At 51.4% G+C, this 20,363-nt stretch overlaps 7 protein-coding genes across 7 annotated transcripts; all 7 read left to right on the forward strand.

Moving 5' to 3' along the window:
• Positions 1-3,501: 3,501 nt before the first annotated feature.
• VTN49DRAFT_6087 (uncharacterized protein) lies at positions 3,502-4,407 on the forward strand (the record flags this gene model as incomplete). The annotated part of the gene is made up of 1 exon (XM_069414216.1): positions 3,502-4,407. One exon carries the CDS (start codon positions 3,502-3,504, stop codon positions 4,405-4,407), a length of 906 nt encoding a protein of 301 aa, XP_069265485.1.
• Positions 4,408-7,083: 2,676 nt separating this feature from the next.
• On the forward strand, positions 7,084-8,780 carry VTN49DRAFT_6088 (uncharacterized protein; the record flags this gene model as incomplete). Its single annotated transcript, XM_069414217.1, has 3 exons — positions 7,084-7,128; positions 7,200-7,233; positions 7,312-8,780. The coding sequence occupies 3 exons, from the start codon at positions 7,084-7,086 to the stop codon at positions 8,778-8,780; spliced, it is 1,548 nt and encodes a 515-aa protein (XP_069265486.1).
• Positions 8,781-9,040: 260 nt separating this feature from the next.
• On the forward strand, positions 9,041-9,871 carry VTN49DRAFT_6089 (uncharacterized protein; the record flags this gene model as incomplete). Its single annotated transcript, XM_069414218.1, has 1 exon — positions 9,041-9,871. One exon carries the CDS (start codon positions 9,041-9,043, stop codon positions 9,869-9,871), a length of 831 nt encoding a protein of 276 aa, XP_069265487.1.
• Positions 9,872-11,027: 1,156 nt separating this feature from the next.
• Positions 11,028-12,564, forward strand: VTN49DRAFT_6090 (uncharacterized protein; the record flags this gene model as incomplete). The annotated part of the gene is made up of 2 exons (XM_069414220.1): positions 11,028-11,053; positions 11,127-12,564. 2 exons carry the CDS (start codon positions 11,028-11,030, stop codon positions 12,562-12,564), a joined length of 1,464 nt encoding a protein of 487 aa, XP_069265488.1.
• A 1,759-nt stretch (positions 12,565-14,323) lies between these two features.
• Positions 14,324-14,958, forward strand: VTN49DRAFT_6091 (uncharacterized protein; the record flags this gene model as incomplete). The annotated part of the gene is made up of 4 exons (XM_069414221.1): positions 14,324-14,365; positions 14,432-14,564; positions 14,617-14,686; positions 14,772-14,958. The coding sequence occupies 4 exons, from the start codon at positions 14,324-14,326 to the stop codon at positions 14,956-14,958; spliced, it is 432 nt and encodes a 143-aa protein (XP_069265489.1).
• A 2,023-nt stretch (positions 14,959-16,981) lies between these two features.
• On the forward strand, positions 16,982-17,194 carry VTN49DRAFT_6092 (uncharacterized protein; the record flags this gene model as incomplete). The annotated part of the gene is made up of 1 exon (XM_069414222.1): positions 16,982-17,194. One exon carries the CDS (start codon positions 16,982-16,984, stop codon positions 17,192-17,194), a length of 213 nt encoding a protein of 70 aa, XP_069265490.1.
• A 1,736-nt stretch (positions 17,195-18,930) lies between these two features.
• Positions 18,931-20,190, forward strand: VTN49DRAFT_6093 (uncharacterized protein; the record flags this gene model as incomplete). Its single annotated transcript, XM_069414223.1, has 1 exon — positions 18,931-20,190. The coding sequence occupies one exon, from the start codon at positions 18,931-18,933 to the stop codon at positions 20,188-20,190; it is 1,260 nt and encodes a 419-aa protein (XP_069265491.1).
• Between the last annotated feature and the right edge of the window lie 173 nt (positions 20,191-20,363).

Raw genomic sequence — 20,363 nt, forward strand, 5'->3', positions numbered from 1 at the left:
TTGCTCTTTCATGGGCTGTCGGTTATCGTCTCGCTCCATTTTTCAATCGTTAGTTTTTGGTGCTCGACGATAGATTTGAAAAGTTACTACCGTTTGTACGGCCTAGTCTTTCTTTTGGAGCCAATATCGAACGTCTGAATTGAGCTTCACCCTCGACTGCGATAAGGCAGCCTCTGCTACCACAGATAGCCAATTTATAGGCCGTCATATTGGTCTCCACTGGCAATCTGGCTTCTTTTCCCGGCTGTGTCCTTTCCGCGCTTGTGATCCCTTTGATCGTATTATCCCTTCAAGTCTCCTGGACTTGAGCTCTTTTTTCATGGTGACTTCTAAAGCGCGTACGGCAATTTCGTGAGGTTCTGAGAGACTCATTTGGAAACAAAACAAGAAGCCTAAATGACTGAATGAACTGTATCGTTTTCTGTGCCAGTTGGTGAGGATGTTTCTGTCAGGAAAGTCAAAGAGTCAAACAGGTCGTGTGTGAGAGAACTTCTCTACGTCGGTGGAAGTGCCTATTCGCTACGATTGTGAACCATCACCTCCTGCTGGCTTTCATTTTCAGAATTGGAAAGCTCCTAAGTGAGTAGGATAATGCCTGTCATGGTTTGATCCAATATAAAAAATGCTATGCTATTTTTTCTAATTCTCTTCCTTTTTCGCACAATGCTCAATCTCCTTTATTCTTCATCCTCTGATGTTTCCTCTAGTATCTCTGAACTGAGAGTTTCCGGGTAGGCTACATGGAAACCTTGTTCGTCCCAAACATTAAAATCAAGATATTCCAAGTCGTTATTGCTCATTTGGACGTCTCTTTCATTTTGAGTCCTTGGTGAGCGGCGGAATATCCGCTCGAATTCAATGACCAGTGGGCCACCGTGCACAATTGCAATCCCATCACAGTTTCTGATGGTGATGACTTGTTCTCGATATGGAGATCCAAGGTCCCTATTTCATGTCCATTTCTCGTGCGTGATTTGCGGGCTATGCCATTCGATTTCCATCGTCAGAACGAAGTTGGCGACACTGCTGGTCTGGAGAAGCCAGCATCGTATATCAGATGCGAGTTTCCCAGGGCTCCCGGAGAGCGCCACCTCCAACACTCCTGACGGCTATTCGTTGCCTGGCCCATTGTGGAGTTTCCTTGGCTGCCACTAGCAATCTGGTCGTTTACTGCCCACGGCGTTATCGCAGCCCGCGGATCCACGGGCTTTCAGTTCCCAAACGAGGCACATGGAACTGATAGCATCATCAAAGAGGTTATCGAAAGTGCGTGCTGCGCACTCATGCGCTCCCGAATTCACAGCTCGAACAAGTAAAAGCTTCTGAATTTTGTCGTACGAAGACCAACTTCGATGAACCATCTTATCAGAGGCTTCGAGAAAGTCGCTTTCGAATCTCTTTTCATCTATCCCTGTAAATACCACCCATTCGTTGTCCAGGACTTGGTTCTCCTCCGCGTCAAATTCTGTTTTTTCAATGTTCCAGAGTTGATGTGTTCCTACGTACGGATGTCGTGGAACAGAAGGTCTCAGGTGCAGGAAGCCCTAGTCAGATGCAAGCTGCGGTTTCGACGACATTGGAAAATAAGGAAAGCTTTCTGATTGTACAAGACAGTGTTCTTTCGAAGCAATCATTCAACAATCCAAAACTCCCCCGAGTGCTAGTGCTCCTTCAAAAGATTTACTTCGAATGATCACTCGTACTCTGAACGGTGACGTCACTCCCGTCAGGAACGAGGGGATGGCGTTTGATTGGCTGAGACGATAATTCCCTTTCCCAATACAGTAGGTAAAGCATACATTAACGTGCACACCCCCTCGGAACCGGCGGTCACCTTCCAAATCAAGGACGGCATAACGACGATGACGTCTTACTTGTAGGATAATTACGGGAGGGAAGGTTAGGAGACGCTGAAGACGATGCATCTCATGGAATTTGCGACATGCAAACTATTATTCCCTACCGCAGCTGTACTCATTTGCCTACATCACGTAGCCTAGCACAACTGTTGGAAAAATAAAACACGGAGCTCAATGAATTGTAACCCTCTGACTCCCAGGTGTCCAGAGATCTCACAGTTATGTATACATGGAACCGGATGCAGCAGATAAACCAACATGCTAGAATGAACAGTTACTATATTCGAACCACTTTCCCGGAAAGCCCAGTTCAAATCTCAGCACTGCCGCATATCGACTGTTGCTGTTTCTAATGAGAGACCATCTACTGGAAGCTTCACGTAAGTTTTAAGAGTGGTCTGTGTTGGCGTGTTTTCTTCCACAGACTCAACGCGGACTGTGATGTGTCTGTTGACACCCTGCGTCGCCGCCGCATTGGTTGTGAGCAAGTGAACTGAGCCTCTATCAATTACAGGTTAGAACTGACGCTGAAGAGCTAACATAGATATGGTTACTAAACGACACGGGTACCTGATTAATATGGCTCTTTCTTAAGACGCTCTTACAGTCCAGACGTGAATTACTCCGTACCCCATTTAGAGCGGTTGTATCCATAAGACTCCATACAGTTTGGCCATAGCTTTGTAGCCCACTTAATGAAGACGCAATCAATCACCCTTCCCGAAAATTCTCAGTGAAGATCGGTTGCACCAAAGCAAGTTTGGATTGTTGATGGTGAAATATTTGGTGGTTTGGCATTGCTACAGAAATAGTGATTGCTTTCGAGTTAACCGACAACAGGAAGATGCGACTGTCAAGCCATGAGGATGTACTGTTCATCCAGGTTTCAACGTAGGGATAGGAGGACAAAGCCGAAAAAAAATTTCGAAGAGACTGTCAATTAGCTCTGGGCATGTCGACGTCAGCACAGCGGCATGGCGGTGCCGCGACGGAAGAATGGCCGCGTCATCATTCGGATAGGTCAATATACCTTCCTTGCCCACACAGGTAGGCCTTTACCCTCTCAAGCCGCATATGATATATCCAATGCATGTACTCCGTACGGAGTAAGATAACCAATCAGATGGGAGTGAACACGATAGCAAGCATAACCTATAACCTGATCGTATTGTAAAACGTCGCTCACTGCGTCGACACAATTGCTCTTTTTACTGCTCCGTACGGAGTATACGGAGTACAGCGTCAGAGGTCTTGAAGTGTCAAAATCAGTATAGAGCCGCAAATCACTAGCACGAGTGATACCGACTAGCTGGAACCCGATATGGCGGGACAGGAGCAATTCAACCAATCAAACCTAGAACCTGCTCTGGTTGTTTACGATGCACATACTCTGTATTACAACTGGGTTAGCTTATAAAGTTGCCAACATTCGATTAACCCTTGTCCGACAGGCAAACAAAGCTAACTTCGACGTTTTGAGCTGCCTGCATGGAGGGGAACTCAAGGAATTCCGAGGACAATGTCGATAGAAACGTTACATCAACATGCCTGACTTAACCGGCTCAGAGTTCGACTGAATCTCTTGAAATCATAGATATAACTACCTACCATCGACTTCAGCTTCTTCAAGCTCATTTCGACCATGGGACGGGTGTGCGCTGCCTGCCATCGCGACCTCCCCCAATCGTCCTACACGGCCAACCAGTATTCCAAGGGCCCTGGTGTGTCGCGATGTGCAGCCTGCGTCCATGGCTACCCTTACGACACCCCAGCAGCGAAGATTTCCGATAGCGGCCGATACAATGTGTCCAGCCGTGCTACTGTTCCTAACAGCGAGCTGTACAATCCCTTCGCTGAAGGGGCTTTCCGCTGGGTTGCCAAGGGAACGTACACAAAAGGTTCTCGTGCCGGGCAAGCATGCGTCGTCAAATGGTTCAAGACGGGCGCGGTCTTCTCAGAAGACTATTACACGCTAGATATCAAGGCCATCGACAAGGCACTGGATATTGTCAACAGGTTTAATCAGTTTGGGATTGTCTCTAAACCAATCAAAATCAACGTGGCTGAGGTGTGGCAGTTCGAAGATGGTTGCGGTGAATGGTCTGGGCAGCGGCATCTTGTCGAGCCATTTATCCGCAACTACCAGAAGTTCAACAGCAACAGCGGATGGAACGACGATTCGGAAGGATGGGCAGAGGTTATGCAAGCTCTAAGCCACTTTAGCTATCACATCACCGGCGGCAACTATGTACTGTGCGACCTCCAAGGCGGCGTCTATCGTCGCGAGGTCATCCTTTCAGACCCCGTTATCCTCTCGAGAACCCGTGAGTTTGGCGTCACCGATCTGGGCGCCAATGGGATCAGCTCGTTCTTCAGCCAGCACGAATGCAACGACTATTGTCGCCCAAACTGGACGCAGCCGGCCCAGCCGAGACAGTATTTCAACCCTATTCCGGGCACAACAATGATTCGCCGAACAGTCCCTACACGGCATTCCCGTTCTGCTCAAACTGGGCACTATTATGATGACGATTCCGACTCAGATTGATGAATGATATTTATGCGCCTGAACAGGATTAACTCTGCTATTCTTTTTTTCTGTTTCTCTTCGGCTTGGGCTTCGTTTTGGAAGCCAGATGCTTCGCTGCTGCGGAACTAACGCCTACCCAAACCTGAATCGCAAAGACGCTAGGGTAAATGGAATCATGTGACCACCATTACTTTCCCTTTTTGTAGTGCTCGGATCACGTGTAGTCATGGTATTCGAGACATTTCCCATCAGTCCTTCATTTTCATCATCCGCCTGCTGTGCCACTGTAGTAGGTTCACCCGAATACGCTCTGAAATGAATAGAGTTTACTGTAGGAACAAGGATTGGGAGTTTGCAGGTGTGATCACAGAGACCCGCTTACGAAAATTTGGACACTTAAGAGTCGGCGCAACCCCTGGCACGCAGCGAGCAAGCATGGTAACGGAACCAAGCACACCGGCAATGGCACAATGTCAAGTTCCAAAGCGACGCGCCGGCTTATCGGTCTTTTGGGCTTCGATGAGTAGTTCTCCTCAGGCGTATCGTTTGTGATCCAATAGCTTCTTCGGCTGTCCTTGCCGCTGTTTCACTTCCATTGCACCTTCTTGATCGTCTGGGATTTCGATTTTCCATGGGTAATGCTGCAATTTCCTTGAAAAGCTCTTTTCTTGACATTGTCATGCATTGACTCGAACTCGCCGTCGTAGCTCATGCCCTCGTCGAAGATCGCATCTCGCATCGACGGACCTTTACTCGTTTTGCGCCAAAATGTGCAAGATGTTGGACGACCTGCACTTGATAAGATGCGCGATCCGAGCTTTCGGATGGAACCATTATACGCGAATTTCCTTCTGGCTTCGGCTGTCATAAGCTTAGCTTCGTCGAAGCGGATGTCTCAGAAGCGGAATATTTGTTTCAAGCGCGGCATCAAAACACAGAAGTTCGAAGCCTCATATCCAACCTGATAGCCAACTTTCGGGGATTTCTTGTCAACTGCGAAGGCAGCCATATATATGTAAGTGACCTAGGTTGGGCTTGAGAGATACGGCAGGGGATTTCCCTTCGTTTCTCATCCAGTCCCAGACAACTTCCCAAGAGGCACACTATCCCGACGCAGGTTAAGCGTCCGTTAAGGGAGCATGTGGCTGCTGTCTAGGCATCCAGGGACAGGTTTTCGGGCAACTGTGCATCAATCAAGAGGAAGCGTTGGGTCTCGCTCAACGTCCTACAGCTCGCTCAATCATGCCATTTTGCTCAGGAGTGCGATCCACAAACTTGAGATGGTGCATCTGTCAGTTCTCGCAATCAACTCTCGAAATCAGGATTACAACCTGTTCATCATCAGAATAAAGCTCCCTGACGTTGGTCCCAAACTAGCGCCCAATGTAAGTTAAGCAACCCTGTGCACATTGGACAATCTGGGCCTCTCGTTATAGACACTCAAAAACATGATATTGGACAAGGGGGTAGTAGCAGTGAAGAATTGACGTCGTCTCATCCAACCCTAGTTGTGATTCACGTATTTTGTCGAAGTGGAGATGTTTAAACGGATACGATGGAGCACGTTGCGAGGCTCCTCAGTTGTGCTGCCTTTAGGCATGCCTCATTGAGGGGAACGAGGACTTGTCTCTGCCGAGTCTATCAAGGTCCGGGATGGCAGTACCCTGGATGGCGTCCGAGAAGTCGATGATGGCCTCGGTGCTCGGCTATCCCAGTCGAGCATGCCAGAGATCGAACGGTGTTGAGGAATGAAGAGACCGTGTAGATTTTCGGCTGCAAAGTTGTCCGATCCTTGTCATGATATTCAGGACAAATGCAGAGTCCGTCAGAGAGACTGAGGTGACGTTCAACTACTATACCAAGTCCTGAGATGAAACGTGGAAGGAAACTCTGGAGCGAACCACCCTATGGAGGAACACTGAACTGCTCTGGAAACCAGGGACATAGGTAGGTAGGTACTGTAGGCAGCATTCCGAAGGGTAACCGTATAGCCATTGTCACATCGGACATAGAAGTTCCCAAACGCTTCGAGGGGGTCTACGTATATCCATCCATGTCGGACATGTCGGGGTTACGCCTGCACAAGTTGTAGAGACGATCATTCAAAGTTTCTCGTTGAAGATGTGTGCGCATTAGCCCCGAGTCGATGCCAGCAGAGCGAATCCTGATTCATAATAATTGTAAGGAGACAGTGGAAGCGATCGCAAATCGACTTGATCCGACGTTTGGAAGCAGTAGTCTACAAGTTGCGGTTGAGACTCCGTCGGACAGTCAGCAGGTAGAGCATCATTTGTATTTGGTGAGTTTGATTTGAGAATGCGGTCTACTTGGTTTCATGGCCACTTCGATCCTCAATCGACAATAGGGACTCCGTAACAATCTGTGCGTTCAAGGATCTTCGCAAGATTCGGGTGTTGCTTCAAATTTGCGTATATCAGTGTACAAATACGGTCACAACGTATTTTTTAAACACCATGCCTTCGTGCTTGCGAAATTTAAATTACGGATACCAGTAGTTACAGTACTCGTACTGTACAGAGTACTTACCACGAGATTGTTCGTACTGCCATGAGGGTAGCAAATTTCAGACGGCGTCTCCGTCTACGCACGAACACAAGCGATTTCTAACCTGCCACTTGCTGGATGTCTTTCGCAGAAAACTAGATACTCTGGGCTGATAGCTGGACTTTCAAAATGGCCCAACCCGCAAGACACGCCTATGTGGAGGACGCGGCCGAGGTAGGCGTTTCTTCTCATGAGCTTCAAGCTCGCGCCTAAGTACTTGAAATGAAGCTGACCATCATTCTCAGGATAATGATAAAGGCATTGATCTCGCTGATGTCCGTACGTGTTTCTTCCTGCCACTTCCCTGAGCTTATCATTGTGTTGTCGGTTGCTCGTTCTGACTGTGCTTGTTAACAGCGGTTGATCGCGACTATGATATCCCATCGGCTGCCGCAGGCATCGCGCCGGAACGCGCCTCGGCCATCCTTTCACAGTTTGAGCGCAAGCGAAAAGCTGCCTCCATTCCCGTGCCCACGGACGACAACCGCGTGCGTCAGCGACTACGCGAACTCGGTGAACCCATAACACTCTTTGGCGAAGGCCCAGCCGATCGAAGAGATCGATTACGTGAGCTCCTACTTGCGCTCGAGGAAAGAAAAGAAGGAGAGGATGTGTCCATGCGAGAAGCGACGACGGAAGCCGAGGAAGAGGCAGAAGCGGAACAACAGGAGGAATTCTACACGGAAGGCAGCCAAGAACTCCTCCAAGCACGTCGCAAAATGGCCCTGTACTCGCTACCGCGTGCGAAGGCACGAATAGAAACGCAGCGGCAGCAATCGACAATTCCTCTGAGAACACATATCAAGTACCGCAAAGCCGTCAAGGAGAAGCTGCAGAAACTCGACCTATATGGATCGCAAATTGCCGCTGAGCGTGCCGTCAGCATAACCCGGTTTGCGCCGAATGGACAGACTCTCGCGACAGGGAACTGGGCTGGCAGCATCAAGTTGTTGTCTGTGCCGAATCTCGACGAGAAGGCCGCCCTGGTGGGACACCGAGATCGCGTCAGTGGACTAGCGTGGTTCCCCGGCGCGACATTGCCAGACTCCAACGTGTCGGAGTCCGTGGTGAACTTGGCGTCGGGTGGTGGCGAAGGCAACATTCAACTTTGGTCTCTCAATAATAAGCAACCACTGGCCACACTCTCCGGGCACACAGAGCGAGTCTGTCGAGTCGAATTCCATCCTTCGGGCCAGTGGCTCGCTTCGGCGTCCTACGACACAACATGGCGGCTATGGGACGTTGAGACGACAGCAGAGCTGCTGTTGCAGGAGGGGCATTCGCGGGAGGTTTACACGGTGGCATTTAACCAGGACGGTTCTCTGCTCGCGAGCGGCGGTTTGGATAGCTTGGGCCGGATATGGGACCTACGAACGGGACGCACTATCATGATTCTGGAGGGTCACATCCGGGAAATCTACGGTCTGGACTGGAGCATCGACGGATACCGTGTACTTTCAGCCTCCGGGGATGGTTGGGTGAAATGCTGGGATCTACGCCAGGTGCGATGTACCAGCAGCATTGGCGCCCACCGCAACGTGGTGTCCGACGTGCGATGGTTCAAGGGCACGGAATCATCCGCGTCATATCTTCCTGACGTGGAGACGAGCGGCGACAACCCGAAGCCTCGCAAGTCCGGCACGTTCTTCGTTTCATCGGGCTTCGACCGCAATGTTAATGTGTTCAGCGCGGATGACTGGACGTTGATCAAGTCGCTGAGCGGGCACTCAGACAAGGTGCTCAGCGTTGATATCAGTGATGACGCAAGATGGATTGCGAGTTCTGGCCATGACCGCACGGTGAAGTTGTGGGGAGTTGAATCGTAAATGCCGGGCGTCATGTGGATAGAATCTCAAGGAGAGTTGGGAGAATTCGTACTGTAATACTGTGACAATTACGTAACATAAAGTCACTTCGAAACATTCGATTACAGTAATTTATCTCTATTCTGGGTTTAGCGCGTTTGTCTAGCAGGGTTGTGACGTCGATGGTTTCTTTTCAAACAGGCATCAATCGAACTTGCAACTCCGTCTTTTCGTCTGAAAGTCCTCGGAAGTTTAATCAAGACCTGCTCCTTGCAGCCACAATGCGAGGAACAGCATTTGCTGCGCGGCAGACGAGGACGCTGCTGTCGCGCCATCACGGCCGCGGCAGCTTCATCCACCTCAACCAGCAAAGCACACACCTCTGTCGGCAATGTCAACTTCGAGCGTCACTTGTATCGCCACCCACTTTAGAGTCGGTTTATAGACAACGACGCTGGGCGTCGATGGACCACACATCCACAGCAACCGCGCAAGCCGCAGAATCATCAGAGACAGCACAGCAGCCGGTCAACGGTGTCGACATCACAAATCACTACACTATTTTCCACTCAACAGTTCCCGACGGTCCACCCCCTAACTCTCCGTTTCATATCGACCAAGCCAGTCTCCGCCGCGAGTTTCTCCGTCTCCAGAACGTCATCCACCCGGACAAGTTTCCCCCGGGACCGACGAAGGAGCGCGCGGAAGCACTTTCCGCACGTATTAATGAGGCGTACCGAACATTATCCGACCCGCTACTGCGCGCGCAGTATCTCCTCTCTGAATGGCACGGAATTGACGTCACCGCCGAGGACGGAGCGGCCAAGCATGCACTGGACCCGGAGACATTGATGCTAGTTATGGAGGTACAGGAAACGGTGGAGGAGTTGGAGAATGAGCCAGCCGAGGAGGCTGAACAGACAGTAGCCAGGCTCCGTGGCGAGAATGATGAGCGCATCCAACAGAGCGTCGAGCGGCTGGCTGGAGCGTTTGACGCGGGAGATATTGAGGCGGCGAGGTCGGAGACGGTCAAGTTAAAGTTCTGGTATAGTTTGCGGGATGGATTACGGGAGTGGGAGCCTGGAAAGGCAGAGATCCGGTTGGTTCATTGATCCTGTAGATCATAGAGGACAGTAAATAGCTTTACCAGCCATCGCTATTCCCAGAGATTCGGTCAGAGTGCAAGACCTCGAATTCTTCCATGTCCAGCGCACGGAGAACATCCAGGTACAAACATCACCGCCGAATCATCAAGCCTCCCCTGCCACCGGCAAAATTCAAAAATTTTTCTCCGGAGAATCGCAGCATGAACCACTCACCTTGACCAACTGCAGAGTCTAGAGCAAAACCCACTGTCTGAGACCAATCATCCGTAAAAAAAGCGGTGTACAAATCCGAAGTGCACAAACGAGCTCGGTATTCATTCCGCGCTTGATTAGGGGATTCAATCATACACTAATGGCGGTTGAACAACAAAACCATGTACAACGCATGCATCCTGCAGGGCCACATGGCACCCGCCGTGATTGGGCTTCGAAGTGCGCATTACCGTTGGCAATATGTGCGAAACATGGGCAAAAAAGCCTCCTCGATAAGAAAATTCCACGTTCTGGGATGCAAATATGGCTTATTGAGGAGAAATTAGAACTCCTTTCGTTGATTGATTATGGGTGGTATGGGTACGCCGAGCACAAAGTTCTGCTCGTAGCTTTTGTGGCTGCGGGTAGTCGGCTTGAAATCCTAATCGCCGTTGAGCCCGACCAAACTGTAATCCACTCGTGTAATGGAGACAGGAGATCGTCATCATTCCGCCTCACCTGCCTCCTGGCGACCAAGCTCAAATTCTAAATAATTTTTTTTTAGCGCGTTGACGCGTTGGAGACGTGTGATTAGCGTGCATTGAAGGTGGGATTAACGTGACCGATGGCATCAGATTACCAGCCACCGATGGCATGAAATAGCAGCCTGTTCCCCTCGTTCATGGAAGCCTTTCTCTGATACGTAGAACGTGATATACACACCTCTTGAATCAGAGGCTCCCACGTAGCCGTTTTGGACAGAAAGAGCTGCCCATCTTGAGGGATTGAGGGCAGACGTTTTGGGGGTTTTATCCTGTCCATCATCTTGCTTGTTTGCTGCCGTGGATAGAGCAGGAGTTGATTTTTCTCCTTTTTCTCCGTGCCATTTGTTTTCTGTCCTGCGTTTTGCTGCTGGTGCTTTACTGCTTGCAAGAAGGCTCGATAAGGAATCGTTAGCAGACACGCAGCAATGGAGACCATCCGCGACTTCGCCAGGTGTGTTGCTCCAATTCACTCGGCGAGATGTGTAGTAGTATACACAGCAGCATGCTGACTTGGAACGAAACAGCATCGTCACTTCTCCTCCATTCACCTTCCTCGTTGGCAAGAACCATACCAAACTCACCATCCAATCCGGCCTTGCCAAACATGTCTCTCAACCGCTGGACCATCTAATGAACAATGGGCAAACGCGGGAGTCGAAACACCGCATTGCCGTGCTCGAGGATGAGGAGGTCGAGGTTTTCACGGCCTTCTGCGAATATGCCTACACGCGTGACTACACCGTGCCTCCATACCCGGGCAGGGTGGAAGAGCCGCCGTACCCGCAATTGGTGAGGTCCCAATCGAGAGAATCATTTGTGCCGCCGCCGGCACCGTCCCCTCCACCGGCAGCGCAGGCGGAGCAAGAGCGCCCTGGTACTAGTGGCAGTGCTCGTGCTGCGCCCGAACCGGAGCAGCCAGCGCCAGAGGTGCCGGAAGGTGACAAGCAGCCTGAGGCCAAGGACGATGGTGCGGCCGAAGCCGCCCCCGAAACCCCCAAGAAATCCGGGAAGAAGGACAAGAAGAAGAAAAAGAAGGGCGCGCTGGCTGTTGATGATGCGCCGGCCAACCTGACCCCGCCATCCACGCCGCCAATGGAAAAGAAGGAGCCCGCAGAGGAGCCTGGACCGGATATCCAAGCTAAGCCGGAGCAGCAACCAACTGCTGCCGAAGATCCCTCGCGCGACGTCGCCGTTGAGACTGACCCGGGTGACTCGCCGGATGGGAATAATTGGTGGGATCAACCCGCTTCACCAACCCAGCGTGCTCGAAGTCCCCCAGCCGAGAACACCAACGGCGAAGATGCTCAGGACCCCACAAGGCAAACAGGCTCAGCGATCGACACATCGTTTGCGTCACAACGTATCAACCGACGGTCGTACGGCGGTAGCTCGTGGGAGGATTTCGTCGCTCTAGAATACGAGCATCCAGACCCGGTCCCGTTGCCGATGACGCCGGTCAGCAACACCGCCGCCGTGCCGGAGGTGCCGTACCTTCTCTTCCATGCGAAGGTCTATGTCTTCGCTACCCGCTACCTCATCTCCGGGCTCGCGCAGTTGTGTCTAAAGAAACTCCACGCGGAGCTGCTCAATTTCTCTCTGACGCCACCGTCTGAAGACGAGGCGGACGAAACCGCCTTCGCTCTGTTCAATGCCCGGGCACAGATGTTCCTCGACGTCATGCGCTACACGTACAACAAGACTACCCGCTTCGAGCCGGAGTGCCAGACATCGGCCACACTCCTCCGAGAAAGCGAGCTGCGCAAACTGGTCACGCACTTTGCTGCGTGCAAGATGCGCGAGCTGGCTGCCTACATTCCGCCTCCAATGCCTGTACCAGCCTCGCCTCATCGGTCTCCGGGTTTGGGGGTTCCCGCTGTCTTGGATGCGCCGAGTGGCAGCCTACGGGACTTGTTGGACTCGACGCCGGAGTTGGCATCGGATTTGGTGTTCCGGTTGATCTAATCCTTTGTCTTGTTATTCTTCTGACGAGATTTCTGTTTTCTCATGTGCGAGGGCGGACTTCCTACGGAGTTGGGGGCTGTTTCCTTGTCGGAATCGACTTGCTCTTCGTCTTGGTCGCTGCATTGGCCGGGGTTTTGCGGTTTCGATTCTGTGATGTGTAACGATTTCTCTTGTTGCATGACGACGGTTATGGTTATGACGATGATGATTGTTATGATTATGATGATGATGATGACATGATTTTGATGACTGATGACTCTGCATGTGTTTGATTTCAAGCCGTTTCCATTCTTGTTCATTTGGATGTTTACGATCGTCGAGATCGACTCGACGGCCAGTCGTTCGCTCTATTTCCTATGTCTCCTTTTGTCACTAATATATAGATTGATGAAGCATGAATCATCACTTCATTTGCGGCTTTGAACACTCTCGTTTAGGACATTTTCTCAGGACTGTACGTACAATCGCAGTCATCGGTAGCTTAGGGTTAGCAGCCAGTGCCCAGTAGGTTCTCTGAAAGATCGTGCCAAAAAAAAAAAAAAAAAAAAAAAAAAAAAAAAAAAAGAAAAAAGTGGGCCTCAAACATGAGCGCAATGCTGATCTCGATCGATCTTTAGAGGCTATTGCACATCAAGTGCAAGACCATAACCCGTTGATTGACTGCCATCTACAAAACAGCTCGAAGATTCCATACAAGAGAACGGTGCTCTCCGAGAATGGAATCTGCCTCAATCCTGTCTTCGATCTGGTAGTCCCGGAAGGCGAAGACGAAGATCTCAACACACATACTCTGCCCACATGCGATGAAATCACTGCCATAGTTCTGGACGGCATTGAGGCCAGACTGCGACCGTAGGTGACGTGTTTCGCGTCATGCGCCTCCTGCTCCCCATCTCCGGACGAGTCGTCAACATCACCCGGCTCTGGATCTGTCAACTCTACGAATTTCCGGAGAGTCTCATCTCACTCTTCCTCAGGGGTCTCACTTAGCGTAGCATTATCTCTGTCCCTTCCTCCTGCCAGTCTCTCGTCCTCGACCCCAAGGCCATCTTCTAATGCAGGCACCGTCTCACTTACCTCGGCCACCGTTTTGATTCTCGCTGCTATTCCCGTCTTCGTATCCTTCTCCTCTTTGAACCCGATATCGCTGGGTCTGATCTTCGACCGAAAAGACCGTCGGGAACAGCGAGAGAATATGCAAGGAGGTCATCTACCAAGCCTGTAGCCTCCCTGGACCGCTCCCCTTCAGACGACATACAGAGACGCGTAGCACTCCTACGGTGCAACGATATCAAAGCTACGCTACTGCGCAGTGCGTGGTGAGTAAAAGGTACGGGAACGTCCCATAGGACCTGGGATTGGGAACAGACAATCCATAGATACTCGAGACCATAGCGAGGCTTCCTACCCCTTTTTGGAGCCTGACATTTAGGAAATACGAGTCGCGAGGCGCATAGGCGATGGCAGGATATATAGAGACCATATGCACCTCATACACGCCGTATCGCAGCTCCAAAAGGGCTCGAGGAGATGCATGATAGCTTGTATGAGAGCCTGGGACCTCATGGACTGTGACGAGCTGATGTCACACCTCGCCGGGCCCGTGAGGTGTGCCGTGGCGAGGTTCAGCGCACGATATTTGAGTGATTGCATAGGACATTTTCGAGGAGGGGCCTCCCTTCGTCGGCTGCTGCTACTTGTGCAACGGATTGAGAGCGGATGCCTACATCGTCAACGCCTCTGGAGTCTCCACGGAGAGATGTCATTCGGAGTGCGTGGCGAGTGCCGAGCTCTACCTCGGGTACCTCATGGATGAAACGGAGGGACAAAACACCGCAGCCATATTCGAAGATGACGACTTTGACAGGGGTCCTCGGACCTAACAGTCGGCCAGGTAACTTCGCACAACCGGTCAAACTCTTCAGGAGCAGCGACCCAGGATGAATCCGGGCATGCTCCGACCGGTGTTGGGGACGCCCAACAACCGCCTGAATCAAACGGTGAGATCCAGCTGATCTTGGAGCCCCGGCTGGTGACCAATCGGACGGCAAGGACTGCCTTCCCACTCCTCCGCCTTCGTCACCCGCTTCTATGCTTTTGGCGGCAATGACGGGACGTGTGTGTAAGGAGTGCACGAAGTCCTGCCTAGAAGACATACAAGCAAGTAGGGAGAAATCTCCTGAAGGAATCGAGAACGGCACTTTCAGTCTCAACAAGAGCGGTAAGAACACCACAGCTGTGTCGGAGAAACTGGCGCACACAGATACGTGGAAGGGCCATCCCAGGAAAACCGGTTTGAATCTCACCAACCATCCCGCGACCGACCGAACGACAACAACGGTTCACCCGCCGCCGACGACTGGAACCCAGACACGATGCTCCAACAAGAGCTGAACTCCGGACTCGAAACCCTCCTCTCCGGTAACCCAGAATCCACCCCCCGACCACCCATCCCTGGGGGATTTTATCCAACGCCGGAAGCCATCTTTGCGCTTGGATGAGATTCAACATTACCCTCAATCCGGAACACGCCCACTACACCTCTCTCATGTTTGAGCTCGCAAAAGAACTCGGTCGAAGGTCAGATGAGAGAAGAGTAACTCCGCAGCCTAACCCCCGAAATTGTGCACTTCTCTCGCTGAACATCATCTTCGAGGCTATCAAGGGCACGCTGCGCTCTATAGCGGTGGAATCGAGCGCTTCACAGAGGTCGGGGAGGTCGTGCAAGGGCACGAATTAGGTATTAACTAATGCCTCAGTCCGTAAGATTCTACGTAGATAACCTAGTGGCGGCCGTCGTAACTACAAGTTGGGACTTGGGTTGTTAAGAGGCAAAAGAAATTCTAAACGAGAGGAGGATCCGGTTATGTGCAAAAAGCCGAGAATGTGGGGCTTCTAGTCTAGTTAGCTGTTAACTACCTGAGCCAAACTTAAGTCACCTACTAACTAAACTAACCTAGCGCGTGACGGACTGATCCAGACTGTCGGCGACGACGACCAGCAGCCGAAAATCCAATCAAGGATTCGGTCGCTTGCTGAGTAATTACACTGAACAGCTTCCCAGCCAAAACCAACATATGTGATGCTGTCCTTGTCTTCTTAATCACCAGGTTTCTCGCAAGGTGGGCTCACAGTGATCAGTTTCTGGTGGTAATGTTTGGAGACAATACAGTAGTTTTACGAGTCTGCGATTAATTTCTGCTGACTGCCGAGATGCCATTAGGTACCGACGTGTGATCATGAAAGGCCCAGTGATCTTTCCAGCTTCTTTGCGTCATCAAATGGTTAAGGGTTTGCGTTTGAGAATTAAGACATCAATTCGCTCAGGGTGCCATCCAATACGATTGCGTCATCGTCGTCCGATTGCGTGTCATGGAGGGATTGGTGTTGCATTTGGTCTCACACTTGGAGCACGGTGGTGAAAGTATACTGCTTCGTCCTTGCGATCAATGGCATGCGTAAGACCAATTCCAGCAGGATCGAGTCCGTGGTGCCATATCATTCACCAAGTATGAGGCCGGATCAACCGAGCAGACGTGATGGGCCGCGAGGAATCAAGCGGTCCGATTAATATATTTGAGATTGTGATGAAGAATTGTCCGAAGTTCTGGTGTGGGCGCTCACGCGTTTTAAATGCGAAAGTAGGTAAGTCATTAGGACATGCAACTCACTCGTACTTCCTAGGTGAGGGTATAGGCGCAAATTCGGATTTGTTGAAACTGGAGTAAACCTCGCCTTCGCTTAATTCCGCGAGTCCCTTTTGCTCAGGACCCAATTTCGCGCTGGTCCGTGTTTTATCTTTTGGCTTCAGGGGTCGCACAGTATTGCTTATCGGATTTTTTTTTTCTACCTGCTGTTTTGCTCGGCGTCTGTGCTTGCCGCGCTTGCACTCCGCCAGGACACCATTTTGAATTACCTGAGCGCCTCGCAGGCAAACGAATTTAGGGAGATGCAGTCAGGGAAAGGAGTGCATTCTTTCTTGGTCTGTCTATTCGTCCAGTTCATTGCAACCAAACAGGTTCGAGTACTGGTTACTGCGTACAAGTACCCCTACGCTGCACGAGCAGTTTATTCGACGGTGCGAGTACCGTTGGATTACACAAAAAGGACTTTAGGTTTAAGGTGCTGGTTTGGCCAATAGATGATCTACAATAATTGAGCTGATCATTGCGCTCTTAGACTGTCCATTCAACATCCGAAACTCCTTGACCAGGAGAACCTGCGCATTGATCAATTCGAAGATCGTATCGTAGTAACAGCACTCGTTAACACATCACTGTCGACGATACAATCACGATTCACAAAGGAGTGGAATCGATAAGTCTTATTGTATCACTTGCCCAGACTGCGGCTTACAATTGGCTCTTAGCTCTGATAAGTGAATCCCGATTCGAGTTTAGTGTAGGTACCAGGGACCATGCTCCCTTTTGGAGCAGGACCTCACTCACCTGGTCCACTAGCCGAGTCATTCCGGTGGGCCGTTAGGATGGCGGAGCGGGACCAGAATCCCAGTCTTGGCTCGGTGACTGATCGGCGGGCCAAGATCATCGTTCCCTCCCAGCCCTCCAAAGAGTCCACGCGTCCACCACCTCTCAATCGGGCCCGAGGACCCGAAAACGGACTCGGATGACGATAACTTAGTGTATGGGCAGCGCACGTGAAGCTCACAAGGGCCGATGCCCTGTGCATCTAACCTACCTAACATCCCGAAAAATCCGGCACACCGCAAAACCTTTTCAAATCCGCCGTAACCCGACGAACACCACCGATTAATCTCGGGACTCGGGAACGGCTCTTCTCAAGAAACTTAGGTTCAGCCAAGCTGCTAAAGATTATCAATGAATGCCCAGCATTGCTCCAAAAGGACAACACTCCTGAGTCCATAAAAAAGTGATCGGGGCTCAGCCCGTGCTCAGATTGGGAGCCAAAAAATTAAAAAAACACCGCCACCGCTCCACCCTTATCTCTACCCTTGGCCAGTTCCTGAAGTCTTGACCGCCGAGTTTGAGCCTGATCCCCTTTGGCCGAGGCCCACCGGCACTCTGCCTTGGCAACGGGCCGAAGCCGCCGAACATTATTAGAACAATCCTGCGCCGGGACCCTGGGGCTGATCTTTTGCCGAATGAGAATGGCTTGGGTGAACAAAGTTATCGCGGTACAAGGGACCACTCCGTTAGGTTGGGAAGGTCCATGGGATTTTCGCCCATTCGTTCGGTATGCTCGGTCGGCCCTCCCTCTTGCTGATAGTTTGGATCTTGTAACCTTGAAAGTTCTGTCAAAGTATAGATCTCTACTTCGTTCACAGGACACAAATCCGCTACAAGTAGGAGATTTCATGCACAAAAGCTCCGTGGTCGTTATCAAGGAGCCGGACCAGCGGTTTCAACTACGACTAGAAGTAGAACCCACCCCCGAACAGCACCCTAGGCGGCTTACCAAGCACGCAATGGTTGTTATCTGCCAAGAAATTTCCAACTGCATTGGCAATTTGTATCCCCTACTCTCGCTGTACATTTTGCTGCTTCTCGTAGGCAGAAGCCCGAAGGCACTGCCCCATATAGTATCGCAGGCGCAGCTAAAGATAACCTTAAAGAAAGACCCGCTGCCGAAGTGAGACAGCAGAGAACAAACGCCATCAACTGAATGAAAAATTGCGCACGTTGTTGACATTCAAGTTTTCTTAGTAGTTAGTTGGAAGAAGCCGAATTGAAGTACCATCTGGAGGATTGTAGTTTGCACTGCGGCACACATTGTCGAGAGATGTGTCGATCCCGAGCTGTGGATATCGCACTATTTTGTCCCCGTCTAGAGCACGAGGGAAGGCGAGAATCAGGAGGGTCCAGCCGATCCCAGGGCTTAATGCTCTGGAAGCTCCACCATGGGTCCATGATAGCCAAGGGGCCCATACCAATAGTCCGTTGCACGGGCATGGCTTGTGCAATCTCTCCGGGCCCTGAGCGCCTGACCGCGTCTTTCTGTTTTGCTTTTTCCTTCTTATGGCTCTCTTGGCATCTCGCAAGGATGACGAATCACTGGATCATTTGCCGTTGATGATCGACATTGGGCTCTGTTGCCAGACTGTTTTGGCTCCTTTCTTTATCATCTCAATGCCGTCTGCGTCGACATCCGAGACGCGAAACCTCTCCTTCGTCGCAAGGCTTTGCATGGCCATGGAGGTAGCTGACGAATATCTTGCATCTTGTGTTGTGGACGGCATGAACTAGACAGTGGCTGCTGATATTCCTGTGCGTCGCTCGTTTGTCTATATTTTCGGGACCGTTGAGAATACATTCGTTCACTTTTTCTCCTTCGTCGTTGTCATTCCCTCAAGTCAATCGTTGAGACTTTGCACGGTTCTCGGTCACAATGTTCCTAGAACCTCGATCAGGAGTTTCTCGCCCGGTCTCCTCCGCCTCAACCCTCTGTCCGCCGCTGGACGAGGAGAGACAATCAATCAGAGAAGAGGAGCCGGAGGTTGTCAAGGTCAAGTCGCATACCAAAATCTCTATCCGGGACCGACTAAAGCACTTCACATGGGCATGGTACACCTTGACGATGAGCACTGGCGGTCTTGCCGTGCTCATTGCCAACCAGCCCTACACTTTTCCCGGGTTAACTACCATCGGAATTGTCGTGTACTTCCTCAACATCTTCTTCTTCGTGGTCATCAGCTCCTGCCTGGCCGCCCGATTCATCCTGCACGGGTGCCTGCTTGACTCACTCCGCCATGAGCGCGAGGGTCTTTTCTTCCCGACGATGTGGCTTTCCGTGGCGACCATCATCTGCGGCCTGCACAAGTACTTCGCAGGCGAGACCCCCAGCCAGACACTCAGCCGCGTCGAGGTGGCGCTCTTCTGGGCCTACTGCGCGTGCACATTCATCGTCGCCGTCGCGCAGTACTCGTTCGTCTTCTCGGAGCACACGTACCCCTTGCAGACCATGATGCCATCATGGATCCTGCCGGCCTTCCCCATCATGCTTAGCGGTACCATCGCCTCGGTGATCGCATCGCCTCACCAGCAGCCCATCTCCCAGTGCCTCGCTGTCGTCATCGCGGGTCTCACCTTCCAGGGTCTCGGCATGATGATCAGCGTGCTCATGTACGCGCACTACATCGGCCGCCTTATGCAAGCCGGCTTACCGTGCCGCGAACACCGCCCGGGAATGTTCATCTGCGTCGGCCCGCCCGCTTTCACGGCGCTGGCCCTCATCGGCATGGCGAACGCCCTGCCCCGCGACACGCCCATCTTCTTCCTCGTCGCCGATGCCGACGACCATGCCCTCGTCGACGCTGCCGTGGTCCTACGCCTGCTGGCCACCGCCTCGGCCGCATTCCTCTGGGCCCTCAGCCTGTGGTTCTTTTCCATCGCCGCTGTCGCCGTCCTGCGCGCTCCACCCAAGGCATTCCATCTCAGCTGGTGGGCTATGGTCTTCCCCAACACAGGGTTCACCATCGCAACCATCACCCTCGGTAACGCCTTAGGGTCGACTCCCGTCCGGGCGGTCGGCTCGGCGATGTCCGTCTGCGTTGCTTGCATGTGGTGCTTTGTTCTCGTCAATAACTTCCGTGCTGTTTGGAACAAGTCTATCGTTTATCCGGGGAGAGATGAAGATTCCAGCGACTAATTTTTCACCCTTGCTATACATGCTATAATCCTTGTTTGAATTCATTTGGCTTCATTTTGCTTGGGTTGTTTTCATGATGGTTGGTTTCTTCGGGGGTTCCGTTCGCTTGTGTTTGTTTTTGTCATTTGGTTTTGGGTTTGTGTGGCTTGTTTTCTTGTGTTCCTTGTGTTGGG

This window comes from Thermomyces lanuginosus, assembly GCF_041956635.1.
Source record: "Thermomyces lanuginosus strain ATCC 200065 unplaced genomic scaffold VTN49scaffold_40, whole genome shotgun sequence".
NCBI lineage: Eukaryota > Fungi > Ascomycota > Eurotiomycetes > Eurotiales > Trichocomaceae > Thermomyces > Thermomyces lanuginosus.